At 35.3% G+C, this 20825-nt stretch overlaps 1 protein-coding gene across 17 annotated transcripts in view; it reads left to right on the plus strand.

The window, feature by feature from the left end:
* HDAC9 (histone deacetylase 9) overlaps window positions 1-20825 on the plus strand; it is a 959143-nt gene that overhangs the window by 516783 nt on the left and 421535 nt on the right. For all 17 annotated transcript variants that reach the window (XM_047752014.1, XM_047752015.1, XM_047752022.1 and 14 more), the window contains one exon: window positions 18244-18485. In XM_047752014.1, the coding sequence (XP_047607970.1) occupies window positions 18244-18485 (242 nt within the window). The remainder of the gene's footprint in view (window positions 1-18243; window positions 18486-20825) is intronic.

The raw sequence follows: 20825 nt of genomic DNA on the forward strand, positions 1-20825 counted from the left end.
GCGGCATATGGAGGTTCCCAGGCTAGGGGTCGAATCGGAGCTGTAGCCACCGGCCTACGCCAGAGCCACAGCAACACGGGATCCGAGCCGCGTCTGCAACCTACACCACAGCTCAGGGCAATGCTGGATCGTTAACCCACTGAGCAAGGGCAGGGACTGAACCCGCAACCTCATGGTTCCTAGTCGGATTCGTTAACCACTGCGCCACGACGGGAACTCCCCCTTGATGTGTAGGTCATTTTTATTGATCGTTTACTTAGTTTTGTTTTATTTACTGATAAAAAGTTTTCCAGATTTTCTAAATATATTGTAATAAGGTTATGTACAAAAAAAGTTTCCCAGAATTTATAAATATATTATAACATGGTTTTGTATAGTTAGAAAACTTATTGATGACCAAAAAAGAGTTTATGACTGTTTATGTGCTCCCATTTTTGCCATCAAAAGATTTTGCCTCTTTGGTGTTCCCGTTGCAGTGCAGCAGAAACGAATCCGACCAGGAACCATGAGGTTGTGGGTTTGATCCCTGGCCTCACTCAGTGGGTTAAGGATCCGGCATTGCCATGAGCTGTGGTGTAGGTCACAGATGCAGCTCAGATCTGGCATTGCTGTGGCTCTGGCGTAGACCAGCAGCTACAGATCTGATTAGACCCCTAGCCTGGGAACCTCCATATGCCACAGGTGTGGCCCTAAAAGGACAAAAGACAAAAAAAAAAGATTTTTGTCTCTTTAAGAAAATTAAATTATATGTTCTTTTGCCCTCTGATTTTAAAATTAACCAAGAAGTTCAATGTTTCCATAGCAGTGCTACTGTAATCTAAATATTTCAGTGATTTTTTTGAAAGATTTCCTACTTGTTTCATTCAGTTGGTCTTCAAATCTTGCTGACTATTCCTTGAAGACATTTCCTAATTCATCCCTTTCTAAGTTTTATACACAAATTATTCAATGATTGTCTTCTTCTTGTCTTCTTTGGTTATTGCTGTTAGATTTTTAGTTATTTCTCCATCCACCAACCTCTTAATATCTTGTACTCAGAAGTATTTGTTATGACCCCATAGAAAGAATTATTTTTTTCTATTTCTGTGATTTCATAATGTATTTAAGGTGCTTAGCACAGTATCTTTCATAAAGAAAACTCAAAAATCAGCACCTATCAACATCCCTAATTATCTATTCAAATCATTAAGTGTAGTCTTTATCCTGTTCTATACCTTTGGTATGTTTTCTTACCATCTTTTCCCTCAGATTCCCACCCTGTTTAGATTGTAAATCTTTTGATAACAACAGCTGTTCATTACTCCTCACCTTTCTGTTTCCAGAGCTTGAGTAGTTTAGAGATAAGAAAACTAAGTTAAGTTTTATGAGTAAAACTGAGAAAAAAATTATCCATGAGTATAAATTAATTAATCTGTCTTGCTTTCATGTCTGTCAAGTAATGGATAGTATTACCCTGGTGAGAGCTTTGGTAAAGAAAGAATGATATATTACAGTTTTCTTAAGTTTGAGATGGTCCCTTTTTTGAGTTGCTTATTCGTCTTAGAGTTCCAAATATATATGTATTTTTAGAGAAGAATTGTATTTTTGGCTTTATTTTACAATTTGGTTTTATCTGTTCTATTTGCATAATGAGGGGAAGCTGGCACATAGCTATCTAAGCTAAGTGAAAAGTAAGTGCTCGATTCTCATGTACAGAAACAGAATCTGAGATGCCAATATTTAAAAATAATTTTTTTCATTCTGAATAACAATTATGTGCACTACAATATTTGTATTCCTTCCAATAATTTTTTACCACAGGCTTATGATGTTCATTGGATCTGTATTCATAAATCTTTTGGGTTAAGGTACTTGTTTTTTACTAATATTTTACTAATAGACTATTAAAATGCAATTCAAAATGTTTATGATTTCAATTTTCTACCTTTTTTCCTACGAGATATGCAAGTGCCATTCTCTAGAAAGTTATTTTTAAGCTCATCTTTGGGCTCCACTCTTCCCTATGCATTCCTTTATCCTCTTAAATTGTAAAATCCATGAATATAAGAATTGTGTTTTAGTTTTATATTTTTCTCAGATGCCTAGGCCAGCATTGAATGAATGTATTTTCAAAGTATCCCATGGTTTGTTTATCATATAGTTTAAAATTGAGAATCCAAATATTTTTCAAAAGGAAGGAAATTTCTGAAAGTATTTTTTTTCTTAGCATCTTAACATCCAAACTCTGCTTGCTCACAAGATGACTTAATCAGCACCATATCAGAGACAGCTTGCTGTGTTTACCATTGTTAGTTGGGCCAGCATATGTCCAAAACAGTTGGAATGAGAAAAACAGCATTGACTTGAAGCCAAATTAGAGAGGAGGAAAAAAAAAAGAGTTCTTTAGCTATTGAACAGGACCAAATGCTTTGGACAGTTACAGTACTTCTGCAGAGGGGGAAAAAGGGACGATTTTCCAGAAAAAGAAAATCATATCTAAATGCAGTAAATAATAAAAATAAATAAAATTATGATGTGGCTATAATTTTACTTGTATAACTCTTTGCAAGTAATGTTATTTTTATATGTTAACCAGAAAAAGAAATTCTAAGATATTCAAATTGTGGATAGTTTTTTTTTTTTTTTTCCAGTTTTACTTTTCAACTCTAGTTGATTCTCTTCCTCCCAATTACTGGCATTTTTCTGTTACTTGTTAAGCAATGTGAGTACCTTTGACTATCCATCACATTTGAATGGATCAGAATAATATTTCTGATTTTTGTCAAATTGGCTAATGTTCTGTAGTTGCATTTTATAAGAAAAACTTTTATTCTTATTTTCATAAGTAAGTAGTAACAAAGTGTAAATATTTTTGTTCACTATACCCTACTGAGAGAAAACGCTTGTAGAAAAATATATATGTTCATTGAAATAGAATATGGAAAGTGTGTTTTGCTGTTTATAATGGAAGGTTTGAGAAGAAGTTTCCATATACCACAATCAAGGGATAGAATAATTTTGACCATAATTGAGTTTTATATGTCAGTCAAAGCCTGCCCTAGGATAATTTTTAATTAGATGACGCTAAAGCAGTTTCTGCTTTCTGTTCTCTGTCATTTTCTTCTATTTGGTAGGATCCCTCTTTTTCCTCCTAGGACCGCTTTTTTTCCTCTATGGTCCGAACCTGCTCTGCTCTCTATTAATTTACCCAAAGAGGTCAATGAAGGCAACAGGAATTGCCTCTCTCCTAGGATGGACTTTCTTATAGAGGCTAATACATATTCTGTGTCTTGGGGGAATTAGGAGAGAATAGCCTTGGCACTAGAATGAGCCTGGAAAATTGTCGCTTCACCCTCTTAGTTTTTTGTTTTATACTTGAGGAAGCCAAGGCCCACGGAAGTAGAGTGATGAAGACTAGAACCAAGGACTCAGTTTTCTTTCTGCCGTGTTCTCTTCTTTGGCAGTATCTTGGGTATTAGCCAGTGATTGAAAACAGATGGTTAGATAGACAAATGGATTTATTTATTTATTTTCTAAAACAACTGTGTCACATGGATTGTGAGAATCAGTAAGACCAAGGCCTGGTCTTAACAATTTGATGTTACCATGAGTTTGTTAGGGCATTTTTAGAGTAGCAGAGAAAGTGGAAACGAGATTTGTACCCGGGGACCCGGAGATGAGAGTAGTAAGAGTAGACAGAGGAGGGATGCACCGTGTGTTTCGAATCAGAATCCCCCAGGCCCTGAGGCTTGGTTATCAGGTCGAGTGTGTCAAGCTTGGCTTCCTCTTTGCTGAAGAGGAGTTTTTCTTAGGAGGTCCCTTAGTCATTTATGCAAATAGACATCTGTTGTGCCAGCCCCACCTGTTCTCCAAACATGCCCAGAAATTTCTGAACCCTGGCTTTGACTAAATCCTGCATCTGCCAAATTTACCTTGAGAGGAATAAACCCAACTGAATGGCCTGCATAAATCCTAGAAAGACATGCCTAACATGGCAGGTTGAATTTCCTCACTGACCTAAAGAATAACGGGGGGCTCTGTCTCTTTATCTCTGGCTCTATCCCAGCTTGGAGAGGAAACTTGAATAAGCCCTATGCAAGTGCTTTTCTCTTAGGATTAAGGAACATTTCATCTGTTTTTTGGTTTATTTCTTTTTGTTTAACCAAGGTAATATTTACTTTTTTTTTTAATTTGAAGGATTACACATACCAAACCATTGATTTAAAGCATTTAAAAAAAACCCCTAAAACTTAAAATTTTATATAATAAATGAGTTCTCAAGCTGCGGAATCTCAACTCATCTATGTTATATTATGAATTCTGTGGAAAATAAAATTGAAACCATTGGATTCAGAATGGCTTTGCTAAACTCTATGATTAGCAATGTATTTCCTATAATCTTGGGTTACATTAATTTAAAATTACATTAATATCTGGAAGAACATTTGGGTAACTATTTTTTCCATAAGGTTTTTTTTTTTTTTTCTTACAATGCTTAACTACTAGGTCTGTTTTGTTTGAGGCACCAAATTTCTTTAGTGGTTTGGCTGCAGATCTATCACTAGGATATAATAGCCAACCTTGTAGTAGTATTATTGTAGCTTTGAGGTACATGTGATGTTCCTTTAAAACTTCAAGGTTTTAAAATACTCAGTATAAACTAAATCAACCCACACATTATTAACAAAAATTTTCATGTCAACTAAACACAATGTCCTGTAATTTCCAAGCATTCTTTTCCTAAACTCATTCAAATGTTCAAATGCTGATTTCTGTAAGATGTACTGGTCTTGTGTATAATATAAATGTGTGTATAATATAAATAATTATGTATCAACTACTACATAAATGGGAGAAGTCTATGTCCTTTTCTTATTTTAGTGAAAGGAATTTCAACTGAACAAATATTTTTTCCAGATCTAGCTTCTTACATGCAAGGTACGTTATCTCTGCTTCATGGGAAAGAGATAAGTTAGAAGGAGAACCCACCTTAATCTTTAATATGGAATATGATACAGTGACTTTTATTTAGCATCATTCTAAGGTAATATTTGCCATAATTTTAATAAGCAAGTTAAGAAAGTAGCACTTAAAAAATGTTGTGTTTGTGATCTTGGAAATTTTCACTCTAACCTGCCTAGTACTCCGTATCCTCACCTGTGAAATGGGATTAATGATAAGGCTGCTGTATTAAATGAAAAAAAAATTCATACGAAACTTGTGGCTAGTGCTCAACATATATTCCTCACTTAAAAAAGCCATTGTTCTGTGTTTGTATTTTCTAGTTAACTGTTTAATGCGAACAACAAGCAACAAAGCTTAAAAGTAACATGTTAGTTCAATAAAAATACCTGGAGTTACTTTTACATGATGTTTTCCTCGTCAGCATAATCTGCTTCCTAATTATATTTCATTTTAGATGAAATAAACTATGGTAATTTGTAACCTTCTGCATTACGACCAGTAGGGTAGAGAATAGAGATGTGGCTTGGAGTTTGGATTGTCACGGAGAAGTATCATTGTGTGAGGAGAAGAAATGGCTGTGGATTCTGTGCTACAGAATTTGGTAGACTTTTCTAATCAGGGCAGATAGTGACTCTTTTAGGCTTCCAGTCTGTACTGCCTCTGTCACACTCACCTCTGACTTTATAGTGCACAAGCAACAGAGACAATCCATAAATGAATGGGAGGGACTGTGTTCTAATAAAACTTTATGTATGAAGGCTGAAATGTGAATTTTGGGTAATTTTCACATGTCACAAAATGTTTTTCCTTTTTATTTTATATATGAACTGTTTAAGAACGGGAAAATCACCCATTCATAACAGGCAGTAAAAAAGAGGGGGCAATCGGATTTGGCCCTTGAGCCACATTTTGCTGAATTCTTGCTCCACTGAATCCTGTTCATTTTTAATGCTTTAAACTATTTCTTATACTTTTGTTTGTACAGATTGTACCACTTCAAATTGTAGACTGATTATCTCAAAGCTGTGCTTGAAATATTCTGTAATGCTGACAGTTCTCTGAATACAGGCTATTTCTATAAACAGATACTATGAGTTCTACCAGAAATAGAAATTTTAATGACAGTCTAATTAAATAGAAGAGAAAAATTATTACATTTTCTCCTGCCAAATTATGAATGTCTTTAATTAAGGCACAAATACAGTCACAGTGATTTCTAATTATTTATATATTTAAAATATTGAGATTCTTCTGACAACTTTAGGCTCTTCTTTGAGGTAGATCCTTTCATTTCCTTACTAAGTTGTGCGTTAATGGCTAGTGATCATTTTTTACAATGCACAGGGAACTGTGAACCAAAAAAAGCTCTGAAATAAGAAAAAATAAACCACTACCATCTATCCTGTCAAATCTTTTCTCATACTGTCAAAAAACAGCTGCCTCTTCCTTTTTGTTACTACTTTCTTCAATTTAAAAAAAATATAAAATTTATGAACAATAGTCATTATTGTTATTATTAACAGTTTACAGTTAATTATGATTCAGTATCTCTTTCTGATACAATCCAATGAGATTTATTTAGTCAAGTACTAATGATGATTTCATTGTTAGGCAGTTTTTACTTGTGAGTTAGTAGAGTTCAGCTTAGAGAGTAAGATGAATTTTAAAAAATTGTCTAGACTCAACAGAAATTTTTATAGCTGAAAGGGTGAAATACCATATTTGCAATTCCTAAATACAGAATTGTTTCTAAATAGAGCATTGAAACATACCTGAAATTCACCAGTGTGTCAAAATATGCAGAAATGTGTTCTATTACACATCTCTCTATAGTATAAGTTGACAGTTACAAGCGACTGCTTTCCTTTACCTCTAAACAATATGTAATTTTATTTTTTCAACAAACTTTTTCAGTCTCGTTTATATCAAGTCACATTTCAAGGAGAATTGTGTAGAAATTTAATTGGATACCTGTTTTGTAGAACTCAAGAAGTATAATAGTGGGTGGCCAAGGCCATAGACTCTTGGGTGGATAGTATATGTTCTGATTCCTGTTGCACCACTTAGTAGCCCTGTGACCTTGATCAGTTTCCCCTGTGGCCTGCATTTTCCTCATCTGTGAATGAGGCTCATAATTTTGTCTCCCCTGTAGGTTACTACGTAGCACAACCTCATAGTGTTGTAAAGAAGGATAAATAAGTTTAGCAAAGCCTTCAGAGCAATGTGTGGTAGATAGTAAGGGCTGTATTGGTGCTGGCTCCATAGGTCAGGTTAAAAGAAAACAACTCTCCAGACTAGCTAACATTATGGTATTGGTTTGTTCTTATCCAACTCCAGAAAGCCAAATTTGGAATCAGCATAGGGAAGTCACATTTAATTAAAATGCTCAAGCCCTGAAAACTTTGTATAATTCCAAGCTTGCATAATTATTTTAACACTCATATCCAAAGCACCTCCTGACAAAGGATAGTGGGTATTTCTACTTAAGAGCAAAAGTGGTGCCACCATGTGGCAATAACATAAACACAAGTGCCAGTGCTTTTGTCTGGCTAGGTTTGAAACTATGCAGTATTAGATTAATTTTTATGTTTTAACATTAACTTTCACCCCCTAAATTGTACATACAAAGTGAAACTTTATTATTTCCAAATCATAAGTTCCACATTCTCATAATTCCATGAAACAGTAGTGCATTTTCCTTTGAGAGAAAACTAATGTAATTTGCCTCTGATTTGAATTTAGCAAAAAAAGAAGTAATGCCGTTAGAGCAGCGTTTTACAAACTGAATTCCACGGAGTCTGGATTCCCAGGGGAAGGGGCTGGGGAGGAAATGAGTGGGTGGGACATTGGTTCCTCCTTAACAGTTGCTCTCATGCTGATTTTATACGTTGGGACTATTAATAAGTTTTTATTTGAAGAAAAATGTCCAGCTGTTTAAAGAAATGTTTTTGCTTTTTAAAAGCAAGTGCAGCCCTATATTAGAGGGTTTTAGTGAGACCTTAAGACTTTTGTTTTGTAATAAAGATTTCCTCAGAACTTAGGAAACAACTGAGATCTGGGGAAGGAAAAAAAAAATGCATTGGTTGAAGTCCTAGTCCTATTATCCAAGATTGATGATTAGAGGGTAGAAAAGGAAAAGACATGGTTTAAATCAAAGAGGAAAATGAGAGAAACATCAAGTATGGCATTTTTGCTTTTTTTTCTCCATATGCTTTCCTGCACCCTTTTAATATACACAGTGGTCTTGAATTTATTAAGCACTGAAGCTTTCAGAAAATACTGAAAATTTTTTAGGTTAAAGGTAGTTGTTTCTTGCTGGCAGGACACAAGAACCAATAAAAGTTCTTCTTCTTTTTCTATCAAAACAGAACACGGTTACATATTTCTGCAGACAAGGATTCCAAATGGAAGAGTGGGAACATATTCTTTGAAAAAACATATTTGATGAATAAATAAGTGTAATTTGCTCAAAAAGAGTGGCGTTACAGAGGGGTATCTGCTAAGAGAATCATTTATTCAACCAATATTTATTAAACTGAAATTTATTAAAGTTATATTACATTCCAGATCTTTGAAATGAAATCTGGAGTTAGAGGGGAATCCCCTGCCTCAAATATTAAGTTTTCATAATGAGAAGCAAGTTGTATTAGCTGCCTGAAAATGGTAATTATTTAGTACTTGGCTATAACCTAGAAGAAAATACAAGTTATGGGAAAAAATATAGAGGGAGTTCCCTGGTGGTTCAGTGGGTTAAGGATCTGGTGTTGTCATTGCTGTAGTGTATGTTTGATCCCTGGCTTGGGAACTTCTGCATGCCATGGGCGTGGCCAAAAGAAAGTGACTTTAAAAAAAATATATGGAGGAGACAATTTTCTGTACCTTCATTGTAGTTGTTACAGAAGTCAGTTTGCTCTACATCCCAGATGATGAATGTATACGTGACTAAATAAGTAACTCTTTTTAGATCAAAACCTACATTCCCTATTTTTGAGCACTTTGAAAAAGATTTCATTTACAGGTACCATTATGTTAGATTTTTAATCTCAAATTACAAAATAATATGGATTAGGTTCTTAGGTCTTGTTACCTTGAAGTCACATAAATTGGTTTGATTTTGTTTCCACACTACAGGAAGCTCAATGAAGCTGTTACTTGGTTCTCAAATAGTGAAGAACTAGCAAACACTATGATACTTTAGAACTAAGTGGGTATTAAATGAGTTGGCAGTTCATATTGGTGTTATGGTTTGTTATGACTGCTTAATTCAAAAGCATATTTGCAGAGAGGGAATTTGAATTAAGTAAATCAAAATAGTAAGGCTTTGATTAAAAAGTTAGCTTTCTTTAGCTTAAATGTTGATATTTCAAGCCCTACTGATATTTTAGTCATTTGTGGTTATTTTTGTTTCCTGTTCAGACTCCTGGGAAATAAGAGGATAGTAAATCAAAGCCCAGATTGCTTCTTGCATTTATTTTATTTTCATTTTTGCCACAAATTAATGCACCTTAAAGATATTACAGACAGGTATAACTTGAAGAGAATCACTCTGAGGGAGAATTATATTTCTGGACTAATTAAATAATTCTTGTTATAAAAATTATCTTTTCAAGTTTAATTAATGTACTAATTCTTTTTATTTCATTTTAATGTCATTGTAAATAATAATAGTGGAAAATCAGTGAATACTATTTACTTGTATTAAAAAAGTGAAATTTGGGTAACTTTGTCTTCAAATTGAGGTTTGTATTATTTGTTTTCCCATTTTCCATTTTTGATGTTAGGCACATTGAAATTTATTAATTTACTTTTTCAGAAAAAATAAGCCTTCCAGAATGATTCCACACATTTCAATAAAAGGCACTTTTATTTTGTAGAATGTTTGATTTTTTTAGAAAAATAAATTATTGAATATTTTAGGGGAAATGTTCAATCATTTTGATTAAATAACCTTAAGCAGATTTATCCTTTGAGTAATTCTTCATTTTTCAAATTGGACATTTGAAAATAATTCTTAGTTTACAGTTTATTGTTTCTTGTCTAATTTTCTAATACCATAATGTCGGTTAATCATTCATGAATTAGGCTTTACTATTTAGGTAATTCAAAATTGTGGCCTATTAGTGGTCCCGACTGAAGCAAACAGCATGGATAGGTAGGTTTTATTTTACCCAGAGCCCCTGCCCCACTTTGGTGGTTGTCACCTGTCAGCACACTGAGTTTTAAGAGATACTTTGGGATCTGGTAAATGTGAAATGACATCTGAGGTGGAAAAATTTTTTTGAGATTGCTTCTTCCAAATACTTATGCTAGAAACTCATTCACTTATAAATAGTTAAAGCAATCAAGTAATTTTTATTTGGACCCAGATAATCAAAAAGAAGTACTAAGTAATTATTTGCTTTAGGATTTTTAATTGGATATATATATATGTGTATATGCATATGTGCATATGTGTTTCTAATTTTAGTACCGCATGGTTCATATAACTATCACTCATTCACCTGCTCCTTCATTCCTTTCAGGTATTCATTGAGGCATTACTATGTTTTTATGCTGTACCAGGCACTGAAAATAGAGTTCCTCTTTTCATGATACTTAGGATAATGGTGAAATCAATTAAAAATGTTATAAAAGGAATTGCAAAATTTAATGAGAAAATGCATTGAGACTCAGAAATACGGCCTACATCAAATCATTTTCGGCCAAAATATGAAGAATAAGTAAGAATCAATATAGAAAAATGGGGTGGGGTTGGAATTTAGGAAGAGACAATGTAGATGAGAAATCTCTGAGACAGGAGAGCATAGTGTGTTCAAGGACTGAAAGATCAGTGGGACAAATGAAGGGAGAATAGGAGGTGTTGAGGCTGAGAATGCCAGCAAAGCACATTGTAGAAGGACAGACCCTCATGTTAAAGATTGGAGTTCCACTCTTGAGTTTTACCCAGGAAAGTGACAAAGGACTGCTTTCATAAAACAGGCAGTGATAGTAGAGAAAGCTTGATGAATTAAAAAATACATTTAGGAGTATAAAACATTATTTCTGTCAATTGGATATGGATAATAAAGGGGAAAGAAGAGTCAAATAGCTCTTCCATGTTCTCTGACTACACCAACTGAGACCAGACATACTGGAGAAAGAATAGTCTAAGGCAGTTAAATACTGTGTACCAGTAGTGACTTTATATAGAGGTGGCAAGTTTAGAATAGGTGGTTAGGCTGAAGACAGAATTTTCACCTTATAGGAAGCAAATAAAGTCCTGGGAGATGAAGATATCATCATTGAGAGTCCTGAAGAGAAATAGAAGAGGACCCAGGTAGAATTCTGAAACACCAAAATACCTGCCCTTAATGCTTCATGTTTTCTACCTAGGCTTATGGGTTGATGTGCATCTGCTCATGAGTTCTTTGAAGGCAGTTCCTTAGTTCTCTTGTTGACTAAAAACTGTTTTGGCATTTAACATGGCTTTATAAATTTTTGCTGAATAAAGGTGTGAATGAAAAGTGAGATGTCAACCTGATGATAATATAAAAACCATAATTTCAATGTTATTTTAGATACATACAACTCTAAACAGTGATAGTTTCTTTAGATGATATTAAATATGTTATACTTGGAGTTCCCGTCATGGCGCAATGGAAATGAATCTGACTAGGAACCTTGAGGTTGTAGGTTCGATCCCTGGCCTCACTCAGTGGGTTAAGAATCTGGCATTGGCCTGAGCTGTGGTGTAGGTCACAGATGCGGCCCGGATCTGGTGTAGCTGTGGCTGTGGTGTAGGCTAGCAGCTATAGCTCCAATTAGACCCCTGGCCTGGGAACCTCCATATGCCGTGGGTGTGGTCCTCAAAAGACCAAAGACCAAAAAAAAAAAAAGTATGTTATACTTAAGAATTTATGCTGCAGGGTAGTTACTGAGACAAAGAGCTGGAAGAACAGAAGATACAAACTGGTATCATATGTGGACCTGCCCTCAGTAACTTTATGTTGTGATGTAACGAAAAACATATAAAGGAGAAGAGTATAAATAAAATTACAAAATTCTATTTCTTTGGTTCCAAATCAATGTTAAAAGAAAAGGGGTGGGGAGTGGTAGCATTTCAGAAAAGGAAATATCAAAGTGGTTTAAACTAATTTAAGTCAATTTCATGGAGTTAAAGGATCTTTGAAAGATTTAAGTTCTTCTATTTGTTTCCCGAAGCCCATGAATTCTACCTCAATCTATCTCTGGTGATCAACATTATCAATGGAGAATAAGTGGCAGTAAGGTCAAATCACAAAAGCTAGATATTCGCCATTGCTGTAACAGAGCAAACATCCCACACACGAAGTGCTGTCCATAGGACAAAGACTGTAATGTGCTAGTTGTAGATCTTCTTCCACCCGTTCCCCAAGACCTCTCCAATTTCTGCTCAAGCGGGCTCACAGTGAAAACTGCACTTCTGTTAGCTGACCCAGATGGTGGGTAGAATTGCATGTGTGTGTTCAAAGAGTTTAAGACACAGTAAACCAGATAATAATCTCTCTGGCATTATTTGACAGACTAGCTTCCCTGAATCTTGGCATTGAGCAGAGTTTCTTAGATGACATGGTATCATTAGGATACACAGAGGCATATTTTAATAGAACCAGCCTGCCCTGGCAAAGGCTGTAAAAAAAGAAAAAATGTGAAAAGATTAGTAAAAGATGTCTCTTCCTGATGAAGTTTCATAGAAATTGCTACTGAATTTCCCAGGTACTTAAACTACTATTATAGGCTATACTTTGAAAAACCCCAGATTGCATGTACCCAAGGCCTCTATTCCATATTCTCTTCTGAACCCTGAACTACTGATAAGCCCACAGATTTGACTGGATGAAGTTAAAGTACAAAGCGGCACAGGCAGGCAGCCTTTTTCCATGGTCAGGAAAACTCTTGAGTTTGCAGGCCCAAACATACAGATTTCTGTGCAGGAAAGGAAGAATGAAAGATGCTGAACAGATGATCTTAACAACATTTGATTCTCCCAGATCTAGAAATTGTTGTTCCTATGTCCACCTGCCAGTGGTTGTGATCAACCATTTGTTGATGCAAGAAACTGAATTTCCACATAAACAGGCTCCAGGGAGCACTGGTGATACTGTATCCCGACCTATAGCTGCTGTGACTATGAATCTTAAGTGAAATCTTTAAACATGGTTCCTTTTTTTGTTGCATTTTTTAAAATTTTCAACTTTTAACAAAATTGACACAAGTTGGTGGTGAGATTGTGCCTGTGCCTTTTTTTTTTTTTTTTTTTGGTGAAAGCCTATGTTTTGCACTATATTGCTTCAGGATCTCATTCAGGGGAACAGCATAAACAGACTTCAGCCGTTGTTGTGATAGTGGTAAATGGTCAAATTTGCATTCTTAGAAATTTTACATCCATGAGGTTTGCAAGTTGTTCACTTAAGATTTTCTTAAAATGGAGGGCTTCTTGTTTGTAAGCCAGATGATGAAGAAGCAACCAAAGATTCCTGGTTTTGAGCATGTGAAAATTCTCCCTTCTTACCTACTGACAAATAATAGCATGTAATGTGAACAATTAAAAAACATGCCATGGCTATTGTACACCTATAAATGTAATAAAATTCATTAAGTAGTTAAAAAATAATATCATAAAAATAAAGTCTATTTGTACTGTAAAAAAAAAAAAAGAGAGATCTTCCATTTTAAGTTGTTCATCAAATATATTTTCCTTTCCGAAAGAAAAGAAACATGCCATGGCTATTTAGAGTATCCTTAGTACTTTGATTTAACTCTTTAAAGTTCTTGGAATTAAATAAAAGAAATTTAGTTATAACTGGACAAGTATATGTGTTGCTTAAATAAATATAATTATCACAAACATCTCTATGAGCTGAGATTTTTATTTTGGAGTGGTAGCTTTTTTGTTTCCATGTTTCTTAAAAAACTAAAAACTTTCTGAAAAATTGCGTGGCTTAGTAAATGCTAAACAGAAGAAGGAGTAACCATCAAAGCACAATTAAGAAAAACACTGAGGAGGAGTTCCCATCATGGTGCAGCGGAAACAAATCTGACATGAGGTTGTAAGTTTGATCCCTGACCTTACTCAGTGGGTTAAGGATCTGGCGTTGCTGTGAGCGTGGTGTAGGCTGCAGATGTGGCTCAGATATGGTATTGCTGTGGCTCTGGCGCAGTCCCGCAGCAACAGCTCCGATTGGACCCCTAGCCTGGGAATCTCCATATGCCACAGGTTCCCTAGCCTGGGAACCTATTTTTTTGGCCCGAAAAAGACAAACAGACAAAAAAGGAAGGAAAAGAAAAACACTGAGGAAAGAATGAGAAGGACTTTGTAAAGTGATAAATTAAGATTAAGATGAAATTTAATTAAGTTTGGTTAGCATCTATGTGGAAATGTTCTGACTGGGCGTTTGGTATTAGAATGTTAATATAAATGTTGGCATGTGTGTGAAATCTCACACAAATAGAGTAAGTCCAAATAAAGTTAGGAGATCTGTTAAGAAACCAGGATTTTGGGTTTCTGCTGTGCCACAGTGGATTAATGTTCCTGCTTGTCTCTGGAGGTGCTGGGTAAGGATCTGGCATTGCTGCAGCTGTGTCCATAGGTTGCACCTCCAGCTTGAATTTGATCCCTGGCCCAGGAACTTCTATATGCTACAGGTGCAGCCAAAAAAGAAAAAGAAAAGAAATCAGGATTTGTTTATAACTAATGCTCACGCTGCTGTTTGTTATCATTAATTTCCTTCTAACTTATATATCACTGGCCACCTATTTAAGTAATTTGTACAGAATTTGCTTGTTCCTAGACAAGAAATGTTATGAACAGTAATGACTCCATTTCTCCACTGTTAAAATTGGTTGTTAATTTTTCCTTGTCAGTTGATTATTTCTGATTCTGATAATACAGCAGCTGTGGACAGTGCCCTTTCTTTCACATTCTGTAATGTGTAAGTGACTGTAACTTGTTGAAACTCAGCCCTGGTATTGTGTTACTATTATTGCTCCTGGGGAGGCTTATTAGCCTGTCATAGAAGATGTGAGAAAAATCCGTCATTCCTTTTGGAATCCGATGAGCCTTTGTCACCCACAATGCAATTAATGTTAAAAATAGAAAGAATGGCTCTGATGTGATTATGATTAGCTAGAGATGAGCTATTGTCCAAGTACCAGGAACTAATCCAGCAGGCCAGAGATGACCTACACAGAACCATCAGTTTGCTGATTGCTATTTCTCTCTGAGTTTGATGAAATATTCATGCCTTTGCTCTCCTCTCTGCAAGCACTATTGATTTCTTGTATAAACGCTGCTATATTTAGTCTAGACAAATGGAATGTGGATTGCTGCTGAATAAATTGGATGAAAGACTGGGATCTTGCCTGCCGCTCTCTCTCAGTCTTGGGCAATTATTTATAATCAAGAGCAGTTTTTGTAAGTTGAGGGTGATTTTTCACAATTTAGTGATTAGTCTCTGAACAAAGGCAAGCAGTTAGACACAATCATTTCTGTTGGGATAGTAGGTTAAGAAGTCAAATTACCCTTTGAGGCTTACATTAGCTGTTTTGGAGAATACCGCGATTCTTCTTTTCCCTTATCTTTTTTTGAGGGGCACTTTTTTGAGGGGATGATGGTTATAGTTTATGAGTAGTAAGAATGCCAGCAAGAAGATACCCTAGGGGCTCTTGAAATTTTACATTTTGTCTTTATAGGATTAAATTTGTTTATTGGGATGTCCATGTAAAAACTGAGGTTTTAGTTGGCCTTAAATGTAAAAATGAAATATATCATTAATAGCCTTTGATTTGGGTTGGGATTATGCCACCTCTATAAATGAATGCTCAGAAATCTCATGTTACTTTAGAACCTTAATTGAAAGTTGTGCATTGGACACTGTGACCAAGAGGTCTTACCAGCCATTATCATCCTCATTTAGTTCCGTACTTATTATAATTAATATTTTTCCTTTCATAAACATCATGTTTTAGAAGACCGTTGTCCACCAAATATGGCTTATTAATAAACTGTTTTCCCATTTTCATTCAAGTGACGTCTGCAGTTCCATTAATGTGAGCTCTTCTGATTTATACATTGAAAAATCACCAGTGTTAACAACCAAGACTGATAGCAGTTCCTGCACTCCACCCCTACATGCCCACGCACACACGTGCCTGTACAAACGTATGCCTGTATGTGCACACAGATGATAAACAGGACATTAATGTTTCGTTTAGTATTTGAAGCCTTAACTTCCATAGACAGGATTTCTGTTAGGCTTTCTTGATTGCTGAAAATAGCTCTTATGTCCACATGGGATATTAACTTTGTGGTTCCCAACCTAGAATCTATAAATTTAAGTTACTCAGAGTAGTAGTCAGAGCATTAGATGCAATTTGGAAAAATATGGAAAAGTAGAAGGGAGAAAATTATTCATATTTCCACCCCAAATATGACCTTATTTTGTTCTCTAGCTCACCAGGCTTTGCGAATAGAATCCAGAGACTAATACCATTAAATCCCCAATAAAATATATGCTCTATGAAGGCTAGAATTTTTTTGTCATGGGTTCTGGAGTAAAACAGAAACATTTAGAATGAACTTGAGAATCTTAAGGTTTTCAATAAATGTATACTGACTAAATTAAGTGATATTTAAAGAGTTTTATCATAGTGTATATGTCACTTTTATCATTGTTCTTTCGCTTAATGTTTTAACTGCATTTTTCATGTTCCCATAAACATTATTTTTAATGATTGCATATTTTTCCACCTAATGGATGTGACATATTTTACTGAACATTTCCTTGTAGTAGGTGATTTCAATTAACTTAATAATACTTGAGTAAACAGTATGACCTTGAACTGTTTCTTCCTCTAGTAGTATCTCCTTAAGATATATTCCTAGAGTTGGCAAACTTGAATCAAATGGTTGAAATATTTAATGCCTTTTGATACATATCACCAAATTATTATATCACATATCGCTTTCTCAAAAGTTTTAAACCAGTTGGCAGTGCCATTTGCAATATATAATTTTCTACTTAGTCGTATGTTTATCTTATGCAAGGGGAGGTTGTTGTACCTACACATCTGCCTATATGTGAATCATATGTATATATAATTAGAAAATGATCCCTGATAGTGACTTAAAGTGTGCATTTCTTTAATAGTGAAGGTGGACTGTTTTAGTTGTTTAGCTATATTGTTTTCTTGTTTTAAATTTTTTCTAGAAGTTTGTGTTTTTCCCCCCTAATATTTAATAGAAATCATATACAGCTATATTTTCATACTTGACCCTCATATTTTTGTTTGGTTAGCCCCACATTATTGATGCTTTATTTAAACCTATAGGAAATTTTCATTTTTACATAATTAAAAAAAAACCCATAAAGCATTTATTGAGGAATGTGCTATATGTTGTCAGTCATTTGAGTGGGTGATCTCATTTAATCCTTTTAACAACTTTATTTTATGACTGTAATGGTAATTATCTCCATTTTACATATGAGGGAACTGAGACCTAGAGAACTTAAAATACAGGGTAACAACATACTTTCTAACACAGTTGTGGGAACAGGCAGATTTAGAGCAGAGGTTGAAAATTGGCAGCCTGCATGTCACAGTCGACTTACAGAATCTTTTTTTTTTTTTTTGGTTCCCATAGTGTTATGTTTTAAAAAATATTTCAAGTGGAAAATTAGGTGACTCCTGTCTACACTGGGTCTATATATTCTTTATTCTTACCATTTCCCACATTTTAGCATGCATGCAGATTTGTACTTTTTCTTTGCTAGTCCAATAACCAAATAAATACATTATGTTAAAAGCTTTACTTCATAAGGCATATGTCTTATAATATATCTTCTGACTTTGGTTACAAACAAAATTGTTTGCAAGTGTAAAAAATTTGTTGGGTTAGAAGTTTTTTGTATAATGTACATTTTTTTCCTCAATAGAGTTGCACTTGTTTGTCCTAAGTTGACTTGAATTTGGCGAGAGGTCCAGTAGAATAAGTTTTGTATCAACATTTCTTTGGCATCATCTCTTTGAAAAAGGGAGATGTGGAAGATTTCATGGCAGAGTACAAATTGCAGGCTAAAATTAGCATATGGTTCATTTTATCAAAACTGATATACAGAAGACCTTTTATCATCATTTTGAAAAAAAGGACTAGATTTGTTGAGGTAAAATTTGTTGAATGGAGGATAGTGACCTTCACTTTTTGCTTCTAAGTCAATGTGCTAATTTTCTATCCTCTGTCACTCTCTCACTCTTTTTTTTTCTTTCTTTCTGTGTCTCCAGTGGATGTGAAGTCAGAGGTTCCTGTGGGCCTGGAGCCCATCTCGCCTTTAGACCTAAGGACAGACCTCAGGATGATGATGCCTGTGGTGGACCCTGTTGTCCGTGAGAAACAATTGCAGCAGGAGTTATTGCTCATTCAGCAACAGCAGCAAATCCAGAAGCAGCTCTTGATTGCAGAGTTTCAGAAACAGCATGAGAACTTGACACGGCAGCATCAGGCTCAACTTCAGGAGCACATCAAGGTAGCAAACGTTTCTTTGTCTCTGACCTTTGACTCAGGGAGCCTGTGCCATAACATGGGCATAGGAGGAGCACGGGGGGCTGTTCCACTGTGATAAGATGTGGATGCACGGCTGGAAGGGCACTGTGGTTGTACTAAGTAGAGGCACAGTTCTAACACAGTTATGGGAACAGGCAGATTTAGAGCAGAGGTTGAAAATTGGGTAAGTAGTAGGAATCCTGGCAAGAAAACCCTGCTTTTCTTCTTGGAGAGGGGCCTCTATACTCTTTTATCCTTTAGTTTACAGCATCTGTAGTAGGGAATAGTAACTTTCCCACCCTTTTTTAGATTTTTCTTCCTCATGATTTTGTCCATTTGCCTAATCTGCTCTCCACCAAGATGATCCATGAGCTTGGAAGGAGCCATTTTCTATTTCTAAAGGATCTGCATAGTATTTACCAGAGAGGATAAATTAGTCACATTATGTGAAGAGAGAGCCTTTTTCTTTTCTTTTTTTCTGGCTATGTCCACAGCTTATGGAAGTCCCCAGGGCAGGAATTGATCTCCTACTACAGCAGCAATCCAAGCTACTGCAGTGACGACACCAGATTTTTAACCTGCTGCAGCACAAGGGAACTCCAAGAGCCTTTTTCTGTTTCTTTTATTTTGTCTTTTTAGGGCCTCACCCATGGCATATGGGAGTTCCCAGGCTAGGGGTCTGATCAGAGCTGTAGCTGCTGGCTTACACCACAGCCACAGCCACAGCAATGCAGGATCTGAGCCGTGTCTGCAACCTACACCACAGCTCTCGGTAACGCTGGATACTTAACCCACTGAGTGAGGCCAGGGATCAAACCTGCATCCTCATGGATGCTAGATTTGTTTTTGCTGAGCCATGGCAGGAACTCCAAGCGTTTTTCTATTTTTTATTTTTGTCTTTTGTCTGTAAGTGGATGTTCTGAATATGTCTTAACCTTCCTTATGGAAAAGACCTCATAATGTATATACATATAAAATAATAACATAATGAAAAGCTCAATAGAATTATATATAAAGAAGCTGGTGCAGATATTTTCAGTGTTTTTGTATAAGTCTAAGAGACTATAGATAAGAATTTATTGAAAGAATTTTGGGAGTAGTTAACAATTTGAGACCCAAATTGTTTAAATTATTCTAGGAGAATATGTCCATATCCCAGAATTTTTTGATGGACTATTTTATTATCAGATCATTCTAAATGTGTCTGTGTATCTGTTTATTCTCTTGTATCTTGAGATAAATATTACTTCATTTTTTTATGTCTTTCAGCATCTCCCCCCAACACACACCCAGGGCTACAGCTCTGGCATATGGGAGTTCCTGGGCCAGGGGTTGAATCCAAGCTACAGCTGCAACCTATGCCATAGCTGTGGCAATTCTGGATCCTTAACTTGGACCTAGCCTGGGATGGAAACCATGCCACCCAGAGACAATGCCAGATACTTAAGCCCACTGCAACATAGTGGGAACTTCTTAAAAAAGATATTTGAAACAAAGCTATTTTGGTCTGACTTAGTGGATGTTTAATTTGAATTTATTATGACAGTAATATAAAGCCCCAGATATTTATAAGTTCTTTTTTTTTCTTTTTGGCCACCCTGCAGCATATGGAGTTCCCAGGCCAGGGATCAGATCTGAGCTACAGTTGCAACATAAGCCACACCTGGGGCAATGCTGGATACTTAATGCTCTGATCCAGGCCAGGGATTGAACTTGCATCCCAGTGATCCCAAGAAACTGTCGATCTCATTGTGCCACAGCAGGAACTCCATAATAAAAAGTGCATTTTTATGTCCAATTCCTTCAAAAATGACTTAACTGCATGTTAATTTATTAATAAAATATTAAGTATTAAAATAAATCTATTAATTTAATGAATAATTTTATGAGTTTATTAATAAATTTATGAATAAAATAAATTATGTGTTATATCATATCTTACTATATTATAGGCACTTGCTCTTTTACCCACTTGCATATCAAATACAAGCACATTTGTGTGGGGTAATATAAATAACTAATTATGTTAATATTATATAATTTTATCACATTGATATTATAGCATCTCAGAAGGTAAAAATGCTATTTCTTCCTTATGTTTCTTATTCTCTATTTCCTTAGCCTAGAAGGCCTATTTTATCTAATTTTCAAAAAAAGCTTCTTTGACACCTGATGTAAATTTTTTCTCCTTTTAGTGAACTTGACTGAAAGAACGCTTGCGATTTTTTGCTCCGTAAAAGACCTTAAAATAAGAGTAAGGATTTTGGTTTGAGACCCATATGAATCATGGCTATATTTTACAGTATAGGAAACTTTGATTTAG

Source organism: Phacochoerus africanus, chromosome 11 (genome assembly GCF_016906955.1).
Source record: "Phacochoerus africanus isolate WHEZ1 chromosome 11, ROS_Pafr_v1, whole genome shotgun sequence".
In the NCBI taxonomy this organism is placed as follows: domain Eukaryota; kingdom Metazoa; phylum Chordata; class Mammalia; order Artiodactyla; family Suidae; genus Phacochoerus; species Phacochoerus africanus.